Source organism: Copadichromis virginalis, linkage group LG12 (genome assembly GCF_057382275.1).
Source record: "Copadichromis virginalis isolate Kocher_CV1m ecotype Utaka linkage group LG12, C_Virginalis_male_GT1.1, whole genome shotgun sequence".
In the NCBI taxonomy this organism is placed as follows: Eukaryota; Metazoa; Chordata; class Actinopteri; order Cichliformes; family Cichlidae; genus Copadichromis; species Copadichromis virginalis.
In genome coordinates, this window is record NC_140629.1 from 7,198,377 (window position 1) to 7,216,935 (window position 18,559).

Consider the following 18,559-nt stretch of genomic DNA (forward strand, 5'->3'; position numbering starts at 1 on the left):
TACTTCTGGACAGCTGTTTGATTCGTTCTGGATGTAACATCGATCCTGCTGTTGATGTTCAATCATGAAGCCCTAATGTAGATTAAAAAAACAACAACAACCTCCTCAGCTCGCCTTCTCTGTTTTGTGTTGATTCGTCAGTGCACAGGGCGAAATCTGATGAGGTGAATTTGCTCACTGCTCTCCTGTGTTCTCTGATCCCTTCTCGCTCCTCTGGCCATATGGACCAAAAACACCCTTTTCTCCCTCTACAGCCACCACACATATGCATATGTGCGTGCACACAAATACCCGCACAAACTCACATACGCTGCAACTTAAGCACATACACCCTCTAACCTCACTGTGGTCTCACACAGCAGGCCTGCCATAAATCAATGGGCAGGATCGTGTCTGCCAGTTAGACTAAACAAGAGCATTTGTGAGGATCTGCTCTTGCCCATTAATCATCTTGACAGCTTGAAAAACACATTTCCCCTTTAATGACTGTATTTGGATAATCAGCTCTGTTTCCCTTACCGCCCTCTCTCCGGCTCTCCCTCCCCTCCCATACCCCATCCCCGTTTTCTTTCTTATTTTTTTGCCCCAAGCGCAGTCATAGGCATGTGGATAGCTTGCTATTAGAAGAGGGGAAGGTAGGGGAGGGATTGTAGAGGTGAGGGAGGGGTCTCTTACATCAAAAAAGGGTCCTCTGAAAAAAGTAAAAATAATCACGCTGCCCTGTGGAAAACAGTTTGGGGTTTTTTCACCCTCGCTCAACAAACCACAAGGCCTCTGCTTATATAAACTTGTGTATGCGAGCGCACACTCTCACACTGTTACAGTCCTGCTAAATCAAACACAGAGAAGTCATGGATGGCTTACAGCTGCTAACACAAACCATCGTGTGTAAAGATTTGTCACAAGTAAAAAAATAAATACAGTGACACGTGATGAGGAAGTGTGACGCACAGCGTGTGACTGGAGACAATCTGAGCACTGACAGGTTGAAACGAACAGGTCCATCTTTAAACACAACACAGAGGCAAGTGGCTATTAAAAAAACCTGAATTTACTTTTAATTTTCTAAAAATAGAGTTTGAAATTGCATAACTTGCTGTGTTTTGTGTAATTTTGCGTCAGTTATGTCCCAGTGAGACAAAATCAGAATGCATCTTTTATCTCCAAAGCACCAGGCACCCATCGATGTCGTTTTTCTGGGTTATACCTGGTAGGCCACTCATTAGCCAACCAACCAGACAAGTCACTGACTTGCTAGTGACTTGCGATTGAGAAGTCGTTAGAAAATGTCACAAAACTAAAAGGTTGGTACAAAAACTGGACTCAAGTACAGGAACCCAGAACACAGACAGCAGAAATTATTGCAGTGTTTATTGGTTAAACACAAAACTTCAAACGTGATAAGGGCAGAGGCAATAAAACACAGAACTTGAGTTGCGAGGCCTAGTTAACGTGGCTAGGTGGACGTGGATTGAGAGGGGGGGAATTGGGCCGGAGGTGTAGACTGGAATGTGGTGGTTAAGCAGTCACACTGAGGAAAGAGGACAACTGAATTAGGGAGGTAGTGGAGAAGCGCAAGATGGTGAGTATAATGCATGGTTTTCTTACTTGCAGGTGGAGAGAGTAAGCATTGAGAGGAGGGGTGACGTGAATCCGGAGTGAGCAGGATGATGTAGGGATGGCTGACCTGAGTTCCCAGAGGTTCCTGATGGTATGCGGTGGCAGGAGGGCAGACAAGGCACTGAGTGATTTCCACTGAAGACGTTGGTAAGGTATCCTGAATCGGAAAGACGAGCTTAAGCTTGAGATTTGAGTCGTGGTGAGTCCAGGAACTGTGGCATAAGAAAACAAGGTAAGTGGAGTATTCACAAAGAGAGCTTGAAGCATGTGTGCCGCTACCAACATGAGTTGATGACGAGCTAGTGGTGAATGAACGTCAACGTGCGGCTAAAATCACTCTGACCCGATTGGCTGCGATCGCAGAGTGACCCGGGCCATCTGCTGACCCCGATCGGGTCAGCAGATGGCCCGGCCCAGGGGCGGATACCGCGTAGACTCAGGAGCCTGACGGAAAATTCCATCCGCACACCCGGACCGTGACGCCCCAATAATGATCAACATTTCACAAAACAAACTTCATGTTTTATTCAGTTTGACCCGACGCTAGTGACAGAGACCATAAAGTTGTCAGGAAAGTGTTTACTGAGGTGAAAGAGCAAAGGAGCCGAGGGCTGATTTCCCTCACAACTGAATGTATTTTTGCAACTGCATGAGTCACTGCCTGCCGGCCTTTAAAAATATTACGGGGTTAAGCCCCTTCTGCTTTGGTTTCACTTTTCAGACCCAGAAGTTGTATCCACTTTTTAATACTGCCTGTTGTCACAATTTGGTTCAAGGGTGAGTGGAGAAGAGTTGTCTTTTCAGGCTATTGCAGTGACCTGAATTCAACCTCATTTTGACCATTCACCATGTGATGTTTAACCATTGAGCAGTTTTATTAGAGGTCTAAAAACATGCTTCCCTTACCGCCCTCTCTCCGGTTCCACACCACTGAAGTTGCAGCATTTTCACAAACCAATTCTGGTTCATCCGTTTCATTCAACGGTCCACTTTCGCCCTTCTCATTCTCCGTCACCGCCATGCTTTTTCCACCATGTGCGTATAAAAAACAAAGGCACTGTGCATGCGCATTGTACCCATATTCTATTGCGATATTTCATTTTCTTATCATTGCCCAACATTAAACCGGTATTACCATGAACGGTATGATATGGCCCAGCCCTACTCCCACATGCTTAAACAGCACGATGGTGCTGTGGTTAGCGTTGCTACCTCAGAATAAGATGATTTCAACAAATCTGAGGAAGTGTTCAACAGAATGATTTCTGTTTAAAAAATTCTTCACCAACTTTAGTTGTCTATTTGTAGACATTTTTTCAATGACTTCAGGACAAAGGTTTTCAATTTTCACTATTTTAACCAAATCTCAGTGTTCAAATGTCTGGGCACATCCCCTCCAACATCTTTGTTCCAGTTTTTGCTGGGTGGGTATCTGGTTTCTGTCCATCTGCAGGACAGAACAGCTTATTAATGTAAAGAAATCAGGGAACCTGTTTCACACTGGGCCGGGCCTGTCCAGGGTCTCAGAGCTTCAAGTGCAGCAGCTTAGGGAGACATGGGAAGTGAAGCAGAAAGTGAGTGTGACTGCCATATCCACACACACAATTTTGTCATGAATTACTATTCAAGTTTTTCCACTTAGTTTATGTCACCTGTTTGCTGATTAAAGCCTCACTCACACAGTTCCAGATACTGGTCGGCGACCCCCTTGCAGTGTGCGGTTGCTAGGTGAAATGTTTATCTCCTGAACTGTTGACAAGTGATTGCCAAGTGAAATTTGTCTCAAACAGAGGACCAAAAACTGCTTTGTAAGTACTTTGGTCTCGAGCAGATTGCTGATGTTTCTTGTAGGTTGTCTGGAAGAATCCAACTTATCTCCAAAATGTGCCATTTATTCTGAGCAGTTATGGACCTTGAAGAGGTGCAATAGAGATTGTTCATTGTTAAAGTAAAAAGTTGTGCCTTACTGCTGAAGTTAACATGTTTCAAATGGTGCAACTTCCAGTTTCTATTGTGAGCAGTGTTTGCAGACAAGTTGACAACCTCCATGCAAACTGTTGGCAACCTGCTAGCAATCAAAGAAGTGTTTTGGTGTTGTCCCATCACTTTGCAATGAATTTCACTCCAGTGACAGCATGCAAACCAGCAAACACTTGCTAACCAGATGTAAACATAACATAAAAATATTTTACTTTAGCAACTGGTGATTACCACGGGGTCACTGATTGCTAAAGCCCCCTGCATGAATGGGGCTCAATTTCGCAGTGACAGCCAGCAACCTTTACAGGCACTCACAACTTGTTGGAGAACATACATTTTCCCTTAGAGTCAAACAGGCCTAAAGGTCAGTCACTGGCAACGTGGTAAAAATGGTTGCAAAGAGGTAAGCAGTGCTGTTCTTTATTCTACAATTACCTGTAGTTTGTATGGAAGTCGCTGACTTGATGGCAAATACTACTCCTTCTGGGTCACCTTCAAAGTAAAAGTTGAGCCTTTTGAAGTGTGTCAGTTAGGCACAACTTATACTTTGACACCAAGCGGATTGTGTTACTCCATTTCAATTTCCATTACTGCTTTGGGGTTGTTTAGCGAATATTTTCTGGCAAGTCAGGGGAATCTAATTGTGACCAAAGTGATCACAAGGAGGTTTCTGGTGTAGCCTCTTCTTGTAGTGTAGCGGTTCACACGTTTGCCTAACAAACACTCTGAGGAAGGGCATGTTGTAAAAACCTGTGCCAAATCAAACATCTGCTTTATTCTGACCCATAACAAATAAAGGAGACGCTAAAAAAAGTTTAGTTTGTTGAGTTAGATCTTGATTTGTTGGGTAGTATTCTGTTTAGCTGATGTATGCGCCAGCTTATTTCGTAATTATGTCTTCTTGGTTTTTGAGTAGATTACAAGCTGTTTTTTGAATAATATGCTATGCTTCTGCCTCGGTGTCTTTTGACTACTTTGTCCCTGACAGAAAATGAAACTTGAATGGCGTCTTCTCTCTTAGCAAAAGGGAAGATAGCATTCTCACAATGATAGATATCAACTCTGGCACAGAGGACATGAGCAGTACCCAAACAAAAGGATTTCATTAGCAGTTGTCATTTCCACTTTAAATAACCGTTATTTATGCATCCAATATACCTAATGATTCATAGCTTTAATGCATTGTTACACAGGCTGAGAATAGCTCACATGTATTAAATTATATGTAATATATACAGATGTGTAATGTATACAGCAAACCTGTGTGTGTGTGTGTGTGTGTGTGTGTGTGTGTGTGTGTGTGTGTGTGTGTGTGTGTGTGTGTGTGTGTGTGTGTGTGTGCGTGCGTGTGTGCAGCTGCGTACTACAGTGTGTTGACAGGTGGAATAATGCATATTTCTGCAGTGGTGTCTGAACAACACACAGCTGAGTGATGCACACAGACACAGTGTTTGGATCTGGCAGCTGAAGTCCAACTCAACTGACAGTCAGCTAACAAACATCTCGTGTGTGTTAAGTGACCGAAGAGAGACCTTGGCACACCCAGCCATTGCAAACACATTTAGACATACACTCACACAGACAATTTGTGATGAATTAATTCCAGTTCACATAACCTCTTATTAAAGATTCTAATCCTGCAAAAAGAAAAAAAGAAAAAAAGAAAGCAGCAGGAAGGACCATGAAATATGAAATGGAGACATAAAACAGAAATTAGACCCACAATGCTGACACCAAGCACATTATGACCACAGGCCGTCCCAAAGTGGAAGGAATACCCAAGTTGTCAGTCCGAGCATGAATCCTGATCGTCAGCAGCTGCTCGCTCTCCGCCAAGGCACGTTCGTTTCTGAACGGCCGTGACATCTTTGCAGCAATCTCCCAGCGTGGCGGCAAATGGAATCCAGCTGGACGCACGGTTCAAGCGCTATTAGCAGAGCACCGTACTGTAATTGAAACGTTCATTTCTCCACTGGTGGTTAGGGAGGGTATGTCTATTAACGGTGCTCGCTCTCACCACGAGAACTTTGTAGACCGCAGCAGCTCCGGGCAGCTTTCCACGTCGAGGCCAAGTGAGGCTCTCCAAGGTCAGGGCTGGATGGAAATCAAACCGAGAGCACTGTTTCTCTGTCTGCAGCTATACAGCTGAGCTGACAGCCTCTCTCAGTCACTAATCAATAAATAACTCAACCCCAAAATGAATTGTACAAACGATCAAGTTTGTACAATTTGTTCAGGTTCATCACATTTTTAGTTATGTATTACATTTCATTTGTGTTGACTGTTAATACTTTGCATCCAATAACTCACAAGTTTTATATAAACTTTAGCTGTGTAAATGTGAAAATTACTTTAAAAAATTGAAGAATTTTTGGGTACAGACGAGCATTTAGACATATAAACATATGAGAAAGGTGATCTAAGTGACTCTGAATGTGGCTACTCTGAGTATTTAAAAACTGCTGATTTATTGGGATTTTCCCATGGATCCATCTACAGGCTTCACATGTCCAGAAAGCGAAAATATTCACTGAGTGGCTCTTATCTGCTCAAAAATGCCGTGCTGCTGTCAGAGAATGGCCAGACTCCTTTGAGCTGATAGGAAGGCAGCAGTAACTCAAGTAAACATTGGTTACGACCAACATATGCCGTAGCGTATCTCTGAAGGCACGACATATCGATCGCTTGAAGCTGATGGGCCAAGGAAGCAGAAGACCACACCAGGTATGAACAGTTCGGGTTGTTGTCGGTGGTGTAATATTATGGGGGATGCTTTCTTTGCACACTTTCAGCCCCTTCAGCCCAACCGAGCATCATTTAAACTCCACAGTCCTCGTGAGTATTGCTGTTGGCCGTGTCTTTATGACCACCGTGTATCCAATTACAGCTCAAATCATCTCAAAATAATTTCTTGAACATGACAATGAGTTCACTGTATTGTCCATTTGAGATGTGGGGGAAGACGAGTTTCACATCATGGATGTGAAGCCGACAAATCGGATGCTGTCATGTCGGTGCGAAGCAAAATCTCTGAGCTGCATTTCTAGCATCATCTTGAATCTATGCAATGAAGAATTAAGGTCCTTCTAGAATCATGTCCCACGTTGAGCTGACATCTTTAAATCCTTCCAGGCAGTTATTTGGAATTACTATCGCATTTAAATTTAATCTTGGTGGTGACCAGGACATCACTACCACATGAATAGAATCCAACTCGAAGCTGACAAAACATGTTTAAAAAGTTGCCTGACTTTGTCCTAAATAGGGTTTTTAAAAACCTTGTATCCTTGGATATTACACTTCTAATGTTACTTCTTTTGTTGCTTAATTCTTCAACAGGTTTCACGGATTTCTCTTCCGGATAAAGCCTCTTCTGAAAAATTGGAGTCTTAGTCTTTTAGTCCTACAATTGGAGTTCTAAGACTATAATTGGGAAAATCTGCCATTTATTTGAATGGGAATTAAATTTTTTATGAGACAGGACTGTATCGTAGCCCAGTGTCTTTGTGCTATTGTCCACAAAAACACATGACATTTCCAAGAGAGATGACCAAGACCCACCCAACTAAAGCTATGTATTGTCCACATGCATTTTATTTGTCAAAAGGTTTATTTCCTCTGATTAAGTGCACATGATTGCACTTGGAGGTGTTGGAGGAACTTGTTCCAACCACCTTTCGCCCTGCAAACCAACCTGGAAGTCTTTAATATGGCTTTTATTTTTTCCACGTAGAGCATTTCAGCATGGCTGGCTGCAGACGTTAATGAGAGCGGAATCGACACAGGCATGTAGAGGAGTCAGTCACAGGGCTTATGTGGAGAAATAAAACAGAGATTGTGTGACAGGCCCTGACGAGGGATGTGTTCACGCCATCTGGGTTGCTTTAACACTGCGGTCACTGTTGGATGCCGAAGGCTCTGTATTGTGTCCTGATGTTAAACACAGAGGTGGTAGTCATGGAGTTGAGGTTAATGTTTTGTTCTGAAGACACAGTGAGAACGAGAGAGAGAGACTGAAAAACCCTTCTCTCTCTCTCTCTCTCTGTCCTGGCTGTCAGCAGAGACGTGAGCCGGGGTAGAGCTGGCGTCTAATTGAAGAGCAGCTCCACACCCTGTCGTCATTAATCACCGAGCCTGTCAGCCACTGCTCAGGACCTCACAGTGGCACTCTGCACTGACGCACAGAGAGGAAAATATTAGTGCCCTCCAGCACCACCTCCACTGATACTACCTACTACTACTACTCTGATTACTTTCATTGCTGCACATTACTGTGCTGTCCTTATGACTAGAAGCACTTTCAGTCCTACACTGAATGAAAACATTAGCATTTGTTTTCCATTTTTTTGATATCGTATGAGTTTAAAGAACAACGTGTAACAAGGCTCACTCCTGTCTCTGATCATATGTTAGGATAAAAAAGAGTGCGACATCAGTGTTGTCAGCAAGAAATCATTTTCTGAGAAATCATTATAAAATCAAAGCATTGATTTTTCAAGTGAAATACAGAGATTTTAGAGGGTACAGAATAACCTTATAATTGTTTTATTTTATAAGATACTGAATTATTTGGGGAAGTGTTGTAGTTCTTCCTTTGGGGTAACAGTTAAGATATACCCAGACCACATATACTGTATATAAAAGATGGACATGGGCCCCCGATGACTCTTTTTTTCAGAACACATTTTGAAACTTGCCATTGTAATTACATTTTCTTTTTATCAATTAATTTACAACCATAGGTGACTGCCTTTCATTCATTTGGATGAAAGGGTGGAGTGCTAAGATTGCAGCTAATACTGGCTAGCTTGGTTAGCAAATGGCATCCATAAACTGTACATACTTGCTAATTAGTCCTAAGTAGCAAACTAATAAAACACTATAATTTCACTTTTTGAAAAGTGCGTACCACGCAAGTGCTGATATGACATATGGATAGACCCAATGAAAATACTCCTACAGGTACAAATGTGACAAACATGGGCTCCAGTTCACTAACTGGAATATTTTTTGTCTTAACCAGGCTGCAGATCTGCTGTAAAGACAGACATTTCTACATGGGAGTCTATAGAGGACGGAGTCACCCTCTTTAGAAAAACAAGAAAAGTATTATTTTTAATCAAGCGCAACAAAGATTAAGCAGAGCAGAAATTCAGCAGAATAAATTTATATTTGTCATATTTACTTTAAAAACGGGTTAAATTACTTGGAAAATTGCTATATTTTTACTGTGGAGTACCACAGTAAAGACACACTCAACCCACCAGAGTCAGATAGTGTTTCAGAAGAAATAAATTAACTCAGTTCTTTTTTTTACAAATGTAACTCTTAAAAACATTCTCAAAGTCGCTTCATTTCATTATTTTTAGTGTGATGAAATTTAAATCTAAATATTTTTTTTTCTTTTTTCTTTTTGTTGTTTTTACAGTCATTTACATATGTGCATGTGCTGACAAGCATAAGAAAGAGTTATTACTCATTCATACATGATCATTTTGAGCTTACGTGTACGTGTCTGCACATATCTCAGAGTATAAAGGCGTGCACTGTTTTGTTTCAGAACAGAGATATTTAGTTATGCTGGAAAATATCGTCAACTGTACCCTTATTTAAAAAAATCTCCATTTTTGGTGAAAGGGACATTTGTGTAAGCACTCTGTGAACAAAAGATCAGTGCTGGATACACACCCACACACACACACACACACAGAGTCTTGCGGAGGCGACATAAATGGAGTGTGTGGGTGTTGACTCAGCTGTGAGAGTGTGTGTGGGGGGAGAGAAGATAGATGTAGGATATTGATGAGCGCCGGGATAGGGAGAATAGTGAGGCATTTGATGAACGAGTGTAAACTGGCAACAGTGGAATTAATTCCACCACCCTCCCGACAAGATTGAAAGTTCTCCCCTCTGCGTGACCTCCAAGTGTGAATCATCTTCAGATTCAGGCCGGTGTAACCAGGTCTCTGTGCATAGTTTGTAAAACAGCATCCCAGCAGCTGCATAGATGTGCATCAAAAGCAAGAAAACAGTGACGATCGCTTCATTTTTCACCTGTGTTTCACCTGCACAACTTTAGGGGGCAACATAATCCACTACATCTCTAGCACCACAACTCTGCAAGTTCCAAAAGAAATGCACTGCATCCTTGACCTATTTTGTCTAGACTACTTCATAAATGACATAAGAAAAGCAAGAACATGAAAGTAAGTCTGTCCTCTCTCAGACAAGTGCCTGGCTCTGGTTTCTAAAGGAGAAAAATAGGCGTATTGTCCCAAAGAGCTATCCAGAGTGGTGATCAGGGCGCCGTGACCTTGCTGGTGTGGCAGGGGCTGGATGTGGTTTGGGAGGGTCATCCATTTTGTTAATGGTCCTGTCAAGTGACACCTGTGCTTGCCTCTCCCCTGTCTGGAGTGCTAATGAAGCGCGAGAGTGGAGGAGTCTGGGAGTCGGGGTCAATAGCCACCTTGGAGACCGCAGCCATGGCGCTCTGCGCCACCTACGCCCTGTCAGCCAAATAGAGTGGAGCCACAGATACATTATCAGGGCTGAAGCACTAATGGCAGTGGTGTGGCTTTAAGATAGACCGAGTCCTTCCCTTTAAATTAGCATCCAGCAGCTCTGAGTGGAGAATGCTGACTTCAGTAAACCACGGGGCAGCAGCCAAACAGCACAGAAAATGGCTCTTCGCATCAGGACAGTGGCCTCCATGTTTGCGGTTCCTGCAAGAGAGCCGGCTCTCCTCAGGGGAGGTGTCAGCACATTGATGAATATTTCTCTATTAACCGCCTCCCATTGTCAGCTCTGGCCTTTGTGTTTCAGGCCAATCCGTCAGAGCGTGAGGAGCTCCCAGGTCGACGTCTCCCTCAGGTCATTATTGAAGTCCCAGTGACCCGGCACAGCCGTCCTCTTTGCTGAGGTGGCTGCTTCCAGGCCTCACAAACAAGAATCAGCAATTAAGCGCAGCACCCGCAACAACAAAAGCAATGCGGGCATCGAAGAGTAGGTGGGATGAAAGTCTTCAGAGACTCGCTAACAGGGCTAATGTGACCCAGCGTGGCCTCTTTAGGACAGCCCTGTCAACTGATATGAGCCATGAAATATTACACACAGCCACATATAGCGCGGCTGTGAGAGCCAGTATGATAGATGGGCTTAGATAAGTGCAGTGCTGCAGTCTGGCGAGATTTACTGTGTCCTCTGATGCTTGAGACAAAAAGATACTTCATGGTGCTATATATAGAATAGAAAAGAGGAAAAAAAACAAGTTGAAATGCAATCATGTATCATTTATTTAACAAAATAAGACTTTCTCCTATTGGTGGGATAGCACAGCCATCATTGATTTTTTTTTCTTTGTATATTGTTTGTTGTTTTTTTTTAATCTCTGCACCATTTGTTTGGGAGACTGTAGCTTGCTGACCCCATGTAAGCTTGAAAAAATATTACATCTTTGCATATGTACAAATAAAAATAATGGCATTGTTCAAGATAATTCTCAAAGACATGCAATTCTCCAGAGTCTGAATAACGCAGTGAAGGATGAGGAAAAAACAAAACAAAACAGCAGTAAGGAAAGAAAATTTAAAAAGAGGTTCTCAGAATAAAACCTCACAATCCATCTTCATTATGGTGCAACTTTTTTTGTGTGTGTATGATAGGCATAATGGTAGTATACTTAAATCATTCCTTTTCAGTTAGAATTCATTTGGACAGCAAAACTTCCAACCCCCAGGAGTTGAATACCAAGCGCTTGAGTGAAAAATAAATACAGACTTTTTAAGATCTAGGAGAGATATTGAGAAAAACAAAAGAAATCAAGACAAGTTTATCATTTTTAAGCTCTGCTTCCCACCCGTCTTGGATCACCAAAGTCTGTTCTTTCTCTGCTGCTGCAGTTGATCCATCAGTCTTTTGCCTTTGGAGCACCAGTCGCAATCCTGAGGCTAACAGGTGGTGTTCCTGGCAGGCAGGCCAACAGGCACGATGCCCTGTACTGGTGATGACCCCAATCTTGACTATCCATCTTCAGGGCTGCTCTGGAGAATCCCAAGCTGGTGCCTGCAGTCTGTGGGCATCAACGCAGTTTTGGATGTCACTGGTATCCAAGGGCTGAGGCTGAGCCCAGTCTCTGACTGTAGAGGGCATAGGGGGAGTAGTAGGCTGAGGAGGAGGGCAGGGATGGCATGGGAAGTCCTGGGGCTCCTTGCAAGTGGGATTTGCTGTAGGGGTGGTAGCGTGCCAGACCCAAGCCAGGAGAGCCACGGAGGGAGAAGGAACTGGGCAGGGTACCCGGGCTGCTGGGTGGGGGCAAGTGGAGATGGCAGGAAGCTGTCGATGAAACCGATGATGGATAGGCAGACAACAACTTAGTGTCCACCATACCAGGCAGGGCTGTGTGGGTACGCAAGTGGGCCAGCAGCTCCTCTGATGTTGCAAAACGCTTGTCACAGGGACCCCCAACAGACACCCAGTTACAGGCATGAGGCTGCGGTTCATTAGGGAGCATGAAACCATACGTGTAAAGGGGGTGGGAAAGAGAGGGGGTCGTGCTAGAGGACAAGGAGCTAGAGTGTAGAGAGTGAAGGTGATGTGAGGGGTAAACCAGGGGAAAACCAGACTTGAGGCTCGAAGGGTCATGGACGCAGGTGGAGCAGTTACTGCTTCCTAGGTGGGGTGCATTGGGGTAACTCAGACAGTAAGGGTCCCGACATAAACTCTGCATCAGAGATGGGGGTGAGGCTCCAGTGAGTGGGCTGGAGCTGGGGTGCTTCCCTGAAAGTCCTAAACCCAAACTAGATTTGGTAGGGTCCAAGCCAGGGACAAACTGGGACGGGTAGCCGGCATAAGCCCCGACAATGGAGCCATGGTAGCCCATAGAAGCAGGGGGTAGGGGGAAGACAGAGTGTCCTGGTTTAAATGGGGAGACTGGGGCGATGTGCCCTGAGCCCAGACTGGACTGTGAGGAGGCCTGCGGGTCAGCCTTGCTCTCTGGCCGCGGGCTGCTTGCAGAGCTGGCGTTGCTGGAGTTGGCGCTGGCCCGTACGTGGCTGGAGTTGGCTAACTGTGCACCATCCATGCCTGACTTAGCTGCATCTGAGTCTTTTTTACCAGCGTTGTTGCTATTACTGTCCGAGCTGGCTGGCTCTGAGCTCCCAGGTTTGCTGTCCACGTGTGGAGCCTGCGAGTGTGGTGGGGGCTGTATGGAAGGGGAATGACTTTGTCTGTGGGGCTGGCTCTGACTGTGCAGGGGAGGAGAACTAGAGCTGGGTGACCGTGAATGGGGAGGGAAAGATGGACATGAACCACCACCGGAGCTTCCATTTGGCACCCTGAAAGACGCTTTATCTGAAGGCCCCTTCGTCACCAGAACATCCTTACGGCAGTCGCCTGATGACTTGGAGTAAGGCTTGAAGCTGGATTTGTCCTCCAGGGACTGGTGCTGTTCTCCGGACTTGGATGACCGGCTGGAGGGCTCCTTGTCTCCCAGACTACTGGAGGAGAGGGAGGCCAACTTGGAGGAAGAGGGGGGGTCTGGTTTACCAATTTGAGAGCAGGTCTGTGCCAGCAGGGCCAAAGGACTCTTCTTGGCATCCAGCTGAGGAAAAACAAAAACAAAAGCAATAGATAAAAGATTTTTTTTTAAAGCAAATCAAACATTACACCATAAAACCCATACAGATAAAAAAAATTTAATTCCGAGATATTATATTCTAATTTTTCAACAGTGAAATGAATAAAAGACGTCAGAGGGTGAAAGTTGAAGCAAAGTTTAGGTAAAAACGAAGAAAAGAAAATGAAAAACATCGTAAACATTCCATAAATACAAACGGAACGATTAACAACGTGGTGTTAAAGTGGCGATTTTTTAAAAAAGTCTATAAGTTGCAGTCATTTTGTATTTATAAACTCTGGTGTTTTGCATTTTGCCCCCAAAAAACTGCCGTGCGTAAAATGGCGCAGACGGGATTTTCGTCGGATAACATTCCAGCCCTCCTACACTCGTGGATTTAAGAAGAAATAATTCAAATTAAGAAGAATAAGAAAAAGACAAAGAGAAAAACGACATCTGGTGCCGCAGACATATCTTAATTTTTTTTTTCTTATCCACTTACTTCAATACTGGCAGGCGCGGATGTGAGAGGCTGGAGGTACTCCGGGTGCAGCAAGTGGCCGCTGTGCGCCGTCAACATCTTTACGATCCGGATAGGAAGCCTTTTAGCCTGGCGCGAAGGATCCGAGGGAGAAAGACAAGGAGTGGGTGTGGGAACGGACGGTCTCTCCGCTCCTGTCCGGTGTGGATCGTCGGCGGCGCTGCGTTCCGGGGACTGGCTGCGTAAAAGCGGTTCAGGTCCACCGGGGAGATCTCTCATCTGGATCGGGGCGCAAAGAGGGACGGAGGCATGTAACGGGTGGCCGCGGGGTTCACTTTCATTTAGAAGCACATTTCATGGTGATGAACTTTAAAAAAAAAAAAAGAGAGAGAGAGTGCAGTAATCCACAGGGCAGTGCGTTGTGCGCGTCCTTCGTGTCGGACCAAAGCTGGCTCTACAGAGGAACAAATCGCCCAAATGTCATCCTTTATGGGGCTCTTTAATATTACCCGTCAGTTATTCCTAAATATTCCTTATCCAGTGTTGGAGAAGATGGAAACAAAAACACCACAAGTAGTCACTGCTCTTCAAAATAACGGGTAAGTTGAAGGAATATCCCCGCAACGGACAGAGTGTGCGACAGTCCTCCCGTGTGAGTGTTTCTCTCCCACTGCAGCAGCCTCACAATACCTCACTTCTTCCACATACTAAAGACGGGAAGGGAGGGATTTCAAAGCAAGGAGCCGCCGTCCAATCATAAGTGCCCGCATTTACAAGCAGGGGCGGAGCGAGGATGGGGTGGAGTGGGGTGAGGGAGGCGAGGGGCGTTTGTCTCCCTGCCTCACCCTCTTACCCAGGGCTGTAATGTAGGTGGAAATCTGTGTCAGTGACCTCCATAAGCCCAGTGCAAACTACACATAAAGTAGCAGTAAAATATTTGCACCACAGATCTGAGAGCAGTTTAAGCAGCAGGAACTTTATCCACAGTGCTTCCACACGCAAACGTCTCCCGACTGCTGGGAACTAACTGCGTGTGTAGTTTTCTGTTGAATGTACCCAACGCCATTCATGGAAATAAGGTACGTGTAATTCAAAATAATAATAACCTACTGTCCATGGGCATTTCTGGCATGTTAATAGCTTTATTGCATTATCACAGCCCCGCTGCCATCTCTGCTGGACATAACTCAATTTTTCCAGCTTAGAGCAAATTCACATGATTCAAGTTTTGTGTATTTTGCTGTGACAGCACATGATATCTTTCCATCTTGTTTTGTGCATTCACGTCCCCGCCCTCTCAAAACACTGGCATGTTAAGAGTTGAATGACAGTTGCTATTGTAATTATGAGAAATGGTACTTTGAGAACTCTTCTCCAACTCATACATGCTTATAAAATAAAACTGCAAAAGAGTCCCTCCTTGGCTGCCAAATTAGTAAGCCAGTAATTGAATTTCATTTTCTATAAAGAACAACAAGCTGTGCTTTATGGGGATTTCCATCCCGGTTTAAACGCCACCTCCTACCAATCAGATGGCTTGGCTCTAACTCCCCCATCCATAATCCAACATATTACAACACTGTAACAGTCAGCATGTTTAAAGTAGTTTCATGGGTCACTGATTACTGGCTAAAGAGAAATCAGAACAGCCCTTTCTTCTGAGGTTAAATAGGTAAAACTGTTTGACATTTCACAGCACAAGCCGGCCTTATCAAGAGGCACTGCCATCAGCCTAGCGCCTTGATTCTAATGGCCGCTGCCATTTATCTGCAGCTGAGTGGAAAGTCAGTGTGAGGAGGATGAAGTCACTTCAGCCTCATTCAACAGCATCACTGTTTGACCTGTCATCATTAGGCTTAGTCATCATTCATCACCCACACGCTGCCACTCACGCTCCAATGACCCAAAGAGATCCAAGAATATGTGAACGTGCACGCCGCCAGGCTAAGTGCGGTGGTACAGTCTCCTGTCTGTTTGTTTAAACCTGTCTGTCGCCACCTCGGGTCGAGACACATAAACAGGTGACGCACTCGCTGCGATATGCAAAGGTAACGCTGAGAGCTTACGATTTTTTTCTTTTTTTCTTTCTTTCTTTTTTCTTTTTACAACGTAGACAGCCGGTTAAGTCGTGTGTCTTATTGTTTACCACACAGTCATCCACTTGTTAAAAGGGTGAGTGGGTAAGTCGTAGGTGGGGTTGGATAAGGAAGGGGCGTCCAAAAGGAGACCGAGGAGGAGGGCACTGGGAAAAGCCAGACAAAGGCAGCGAGAGAATGAAACAAGGGAGGGCTCAAACAACAGGGAGCAACTCCTTTCATGTGTCCCCTTGATGTAGGCTGGTAACAGCTGTTTTGGCGTGTCGATGACTGATGGCTGTTTCCTGTTGTGGATATTTTAAGGCGACAGCTTTTCTGTTAAAGAGTTTTCTCAGCATGCCCAGGTCCTGCTGGCCCTTGAGGCATTTCCATGCCTTTTCCATGGTTGTATCAAAGCCTTGGGTTTGGCTGGAACAGCAGCCAAACAAACCACCCCCTGCTCCCCAGGATGGGGGCCGATAGGGGCTGAGGAGGAGCGGACCCCACATGCCCCTGTGATCCTGTGATTTATAAAGCCGCTGAGGCCTGTAATGGACGCTATAGCTCTGTGGTGGGGTCTAATTCATTCCTGTGTTGAAAGCTGCCTTTGCTTGACTCCAGAGTAAATATATAATGCTGACATTAGGCAGCTGAATTCTTCAAACCTGGCTCAAGCAAATCCTCATCTGCTCGTTTGTCTTTGCTCCATGTTTGGAATTGCTGAGGAGTTTTGTGGCGCACGCGGGGATTAGCCTCGTGTAGACGCTGTGTGATCGTTTAATGAGGAGATGACATTGATGTGCACTCATTTGAGTCTTTTTTGTTTCCCCAACACTTCTACATGTTGTCACTGGTGTCAGCCAGAATTTGATAAGATCTGGCTGGGTCCCTCAGCAAACATTTTCTACCCTTACAAAGATCTTGACATTAAATTTCCAATGTCTGAACATTTATTTCATAGTCAAAATTGTGAAGGTTTTAGGGTCCAAGATGTTGTCTTATTATATCCATGAAGCACATTCAAGTATTTTTTGTTCTTTCTCGCAACAAAGAGTTTTTGTATATTAGTCTGTTTTATTTTTTTAATTTATTTTATTAGACTGGAACAAAACAAACCTAGGTGGAAAAAAAGATAATCTAGAAAATACGAGCAATAACATGCAAAATTTACATCCTAGCCATATAACTAATATAACTATATGGAAAAGGCAACTTCTGCATCTGCAAAGTGAAGCCAGTTCAGATTTGCTTTAAACCTGCGTTCTTGCTAATGGGCAGCAGGGTAGTCTGACTGCATGGACACAACTGTTGTGTATTTATGAATCGCTAAACATGCCATGTCCAGAGGACTGACCAGGCTCGATCCATGAAATCAGTCGATTTGATTCCTTATCTGTTCTTGTCGATTGTTTTTGGGTTCTCATTGGCTCCGTTTTGAGAGTCACCACCATCGCAAAACAGCAATAAAAAAAGCAATTTGTTGTACTACTCGTTACATTACTTTCATGTTACTCTGTAAAAAGCTGAAACACACTGTCTCATAATCACTATTTTACAATATAAACAACCCCACACACCAACACAAATCCCTAACGAGGACACACATCTCTAAGATCTTTCTCTTAACAGCGATCGCTGCAGTGATTCTGCTTTAGAAGCATAAACAAATAGAAAGGGAGGCTGCAGCCTGACTGCTCATCTGCTTGTTACCTGTTGAAGTTCAGGGTCTGGCTGCATTCACTCAGCTTTCACCCTGGGTTCTTGGCTAGCTAAGCGTTAGCATGCATAAATGTGCATATTCGCGCTCTAGACTGCATCGCTCTTTTCCTCCTCTAAAATCAGCTGATTGTAGCGTGATTGCATGAACCGATAACCAGGATCGACAGGCAGGCGGACTCACAGTTTCAAGGAATCGGACTACTGGGAGCCAGTTTTCTATGAGAACCAGTTCTCGGTTCCCATTCCTAATTGCTAGTGGTACATGAATGGCTCTACCTTGATAAGAAACAAAACAAACAAACACGCTTTTGCAACTTTCCCACTGGAGCGCTTTAACTCAGAAATGTCGTCACTCCCGAGTTCTGGGATCTGACTTGTGAGTCATGTGGAACGTGGTATTACCACACACATTGCTAACATGCTTAGATTGTAATTAAAGTTCACAGTCACATACACGAAGAGGCTCACCATTTATAGATACATATAAACAAACTGCATGACCATGTTTAAAAAATGGTGTCCCATAATAAACCCCTAATTACTGAGCATGGAGCTGGCAACGTGTGGCTGCTGATAACAACAGTTTAACTGTCAGATACACCACCAATTTAATGGTCAAATGGAAAAATGTGGACACGTGCATTTGCTCTTTTCATAGCATAATATGATTCATATTTCCTGGTTTGTAAGACTAGAACACCGTAGGATGTGGAAACAACGTCCCCTCTGGCTGCCCGCCTCACAACCGTTGCAGTTTTTGGCGTCGGACCGCGACCGTTTTTGGCCTCAGCCATAACGTCGGCGTCTGAAAGATATGTGCCGAGACTGTACAAAGAGGAGAGAGAAATGATAAAAGCGCCAAAGAGGCAGAGGAGGGAAAACGAGTGTAAATAACTCCTATTTAATTATCTGTGACTGACTTATGGGGTGTGTGGAATGGGAATAGAGGCCTGAGGCTGGGGCTCTGCTCAACCCCAAGTGTTTTCTCCAGCAGTAATAAAACCAAGGGGGAAAAAAAGTGGATTAAGACAGTTTCATGGGGTGTAGCAGACATGGCATTTAGACCGAAAC

The 18,559-nt window shown here is 44.3% G+C and overlaps 1 protein-coding gene across 1 annotated transcript; it reads right to left on the bottom strand.

The window, feature by feature from the left end:
* Positions 1-10,874: 10,874 nt before the first annotated feature.
* Positions 10,875-14,379, bottom strand: znf703 (zinc finger protein 703). The gene is made up of 2 exons (XM_085474532.1): positions 13,716-14,379; positions 10,875-13,198 (listed from the first exon to the last, which is right to left on the bottom strand). Exons 1-2 carry the CDS (start codon positions 13,971-13,973, stop codon positions 11,696-11,698), a joined length of 1,761 nt encoding a protein of 586 aa, XP_085330658.1. The 5' UTR covers positions 13,974-14,379; the 3' UTR covers positions 10,875-11,695.
* Positions 14,380-18,559: the final 4,180 nt, after the last annotated feature.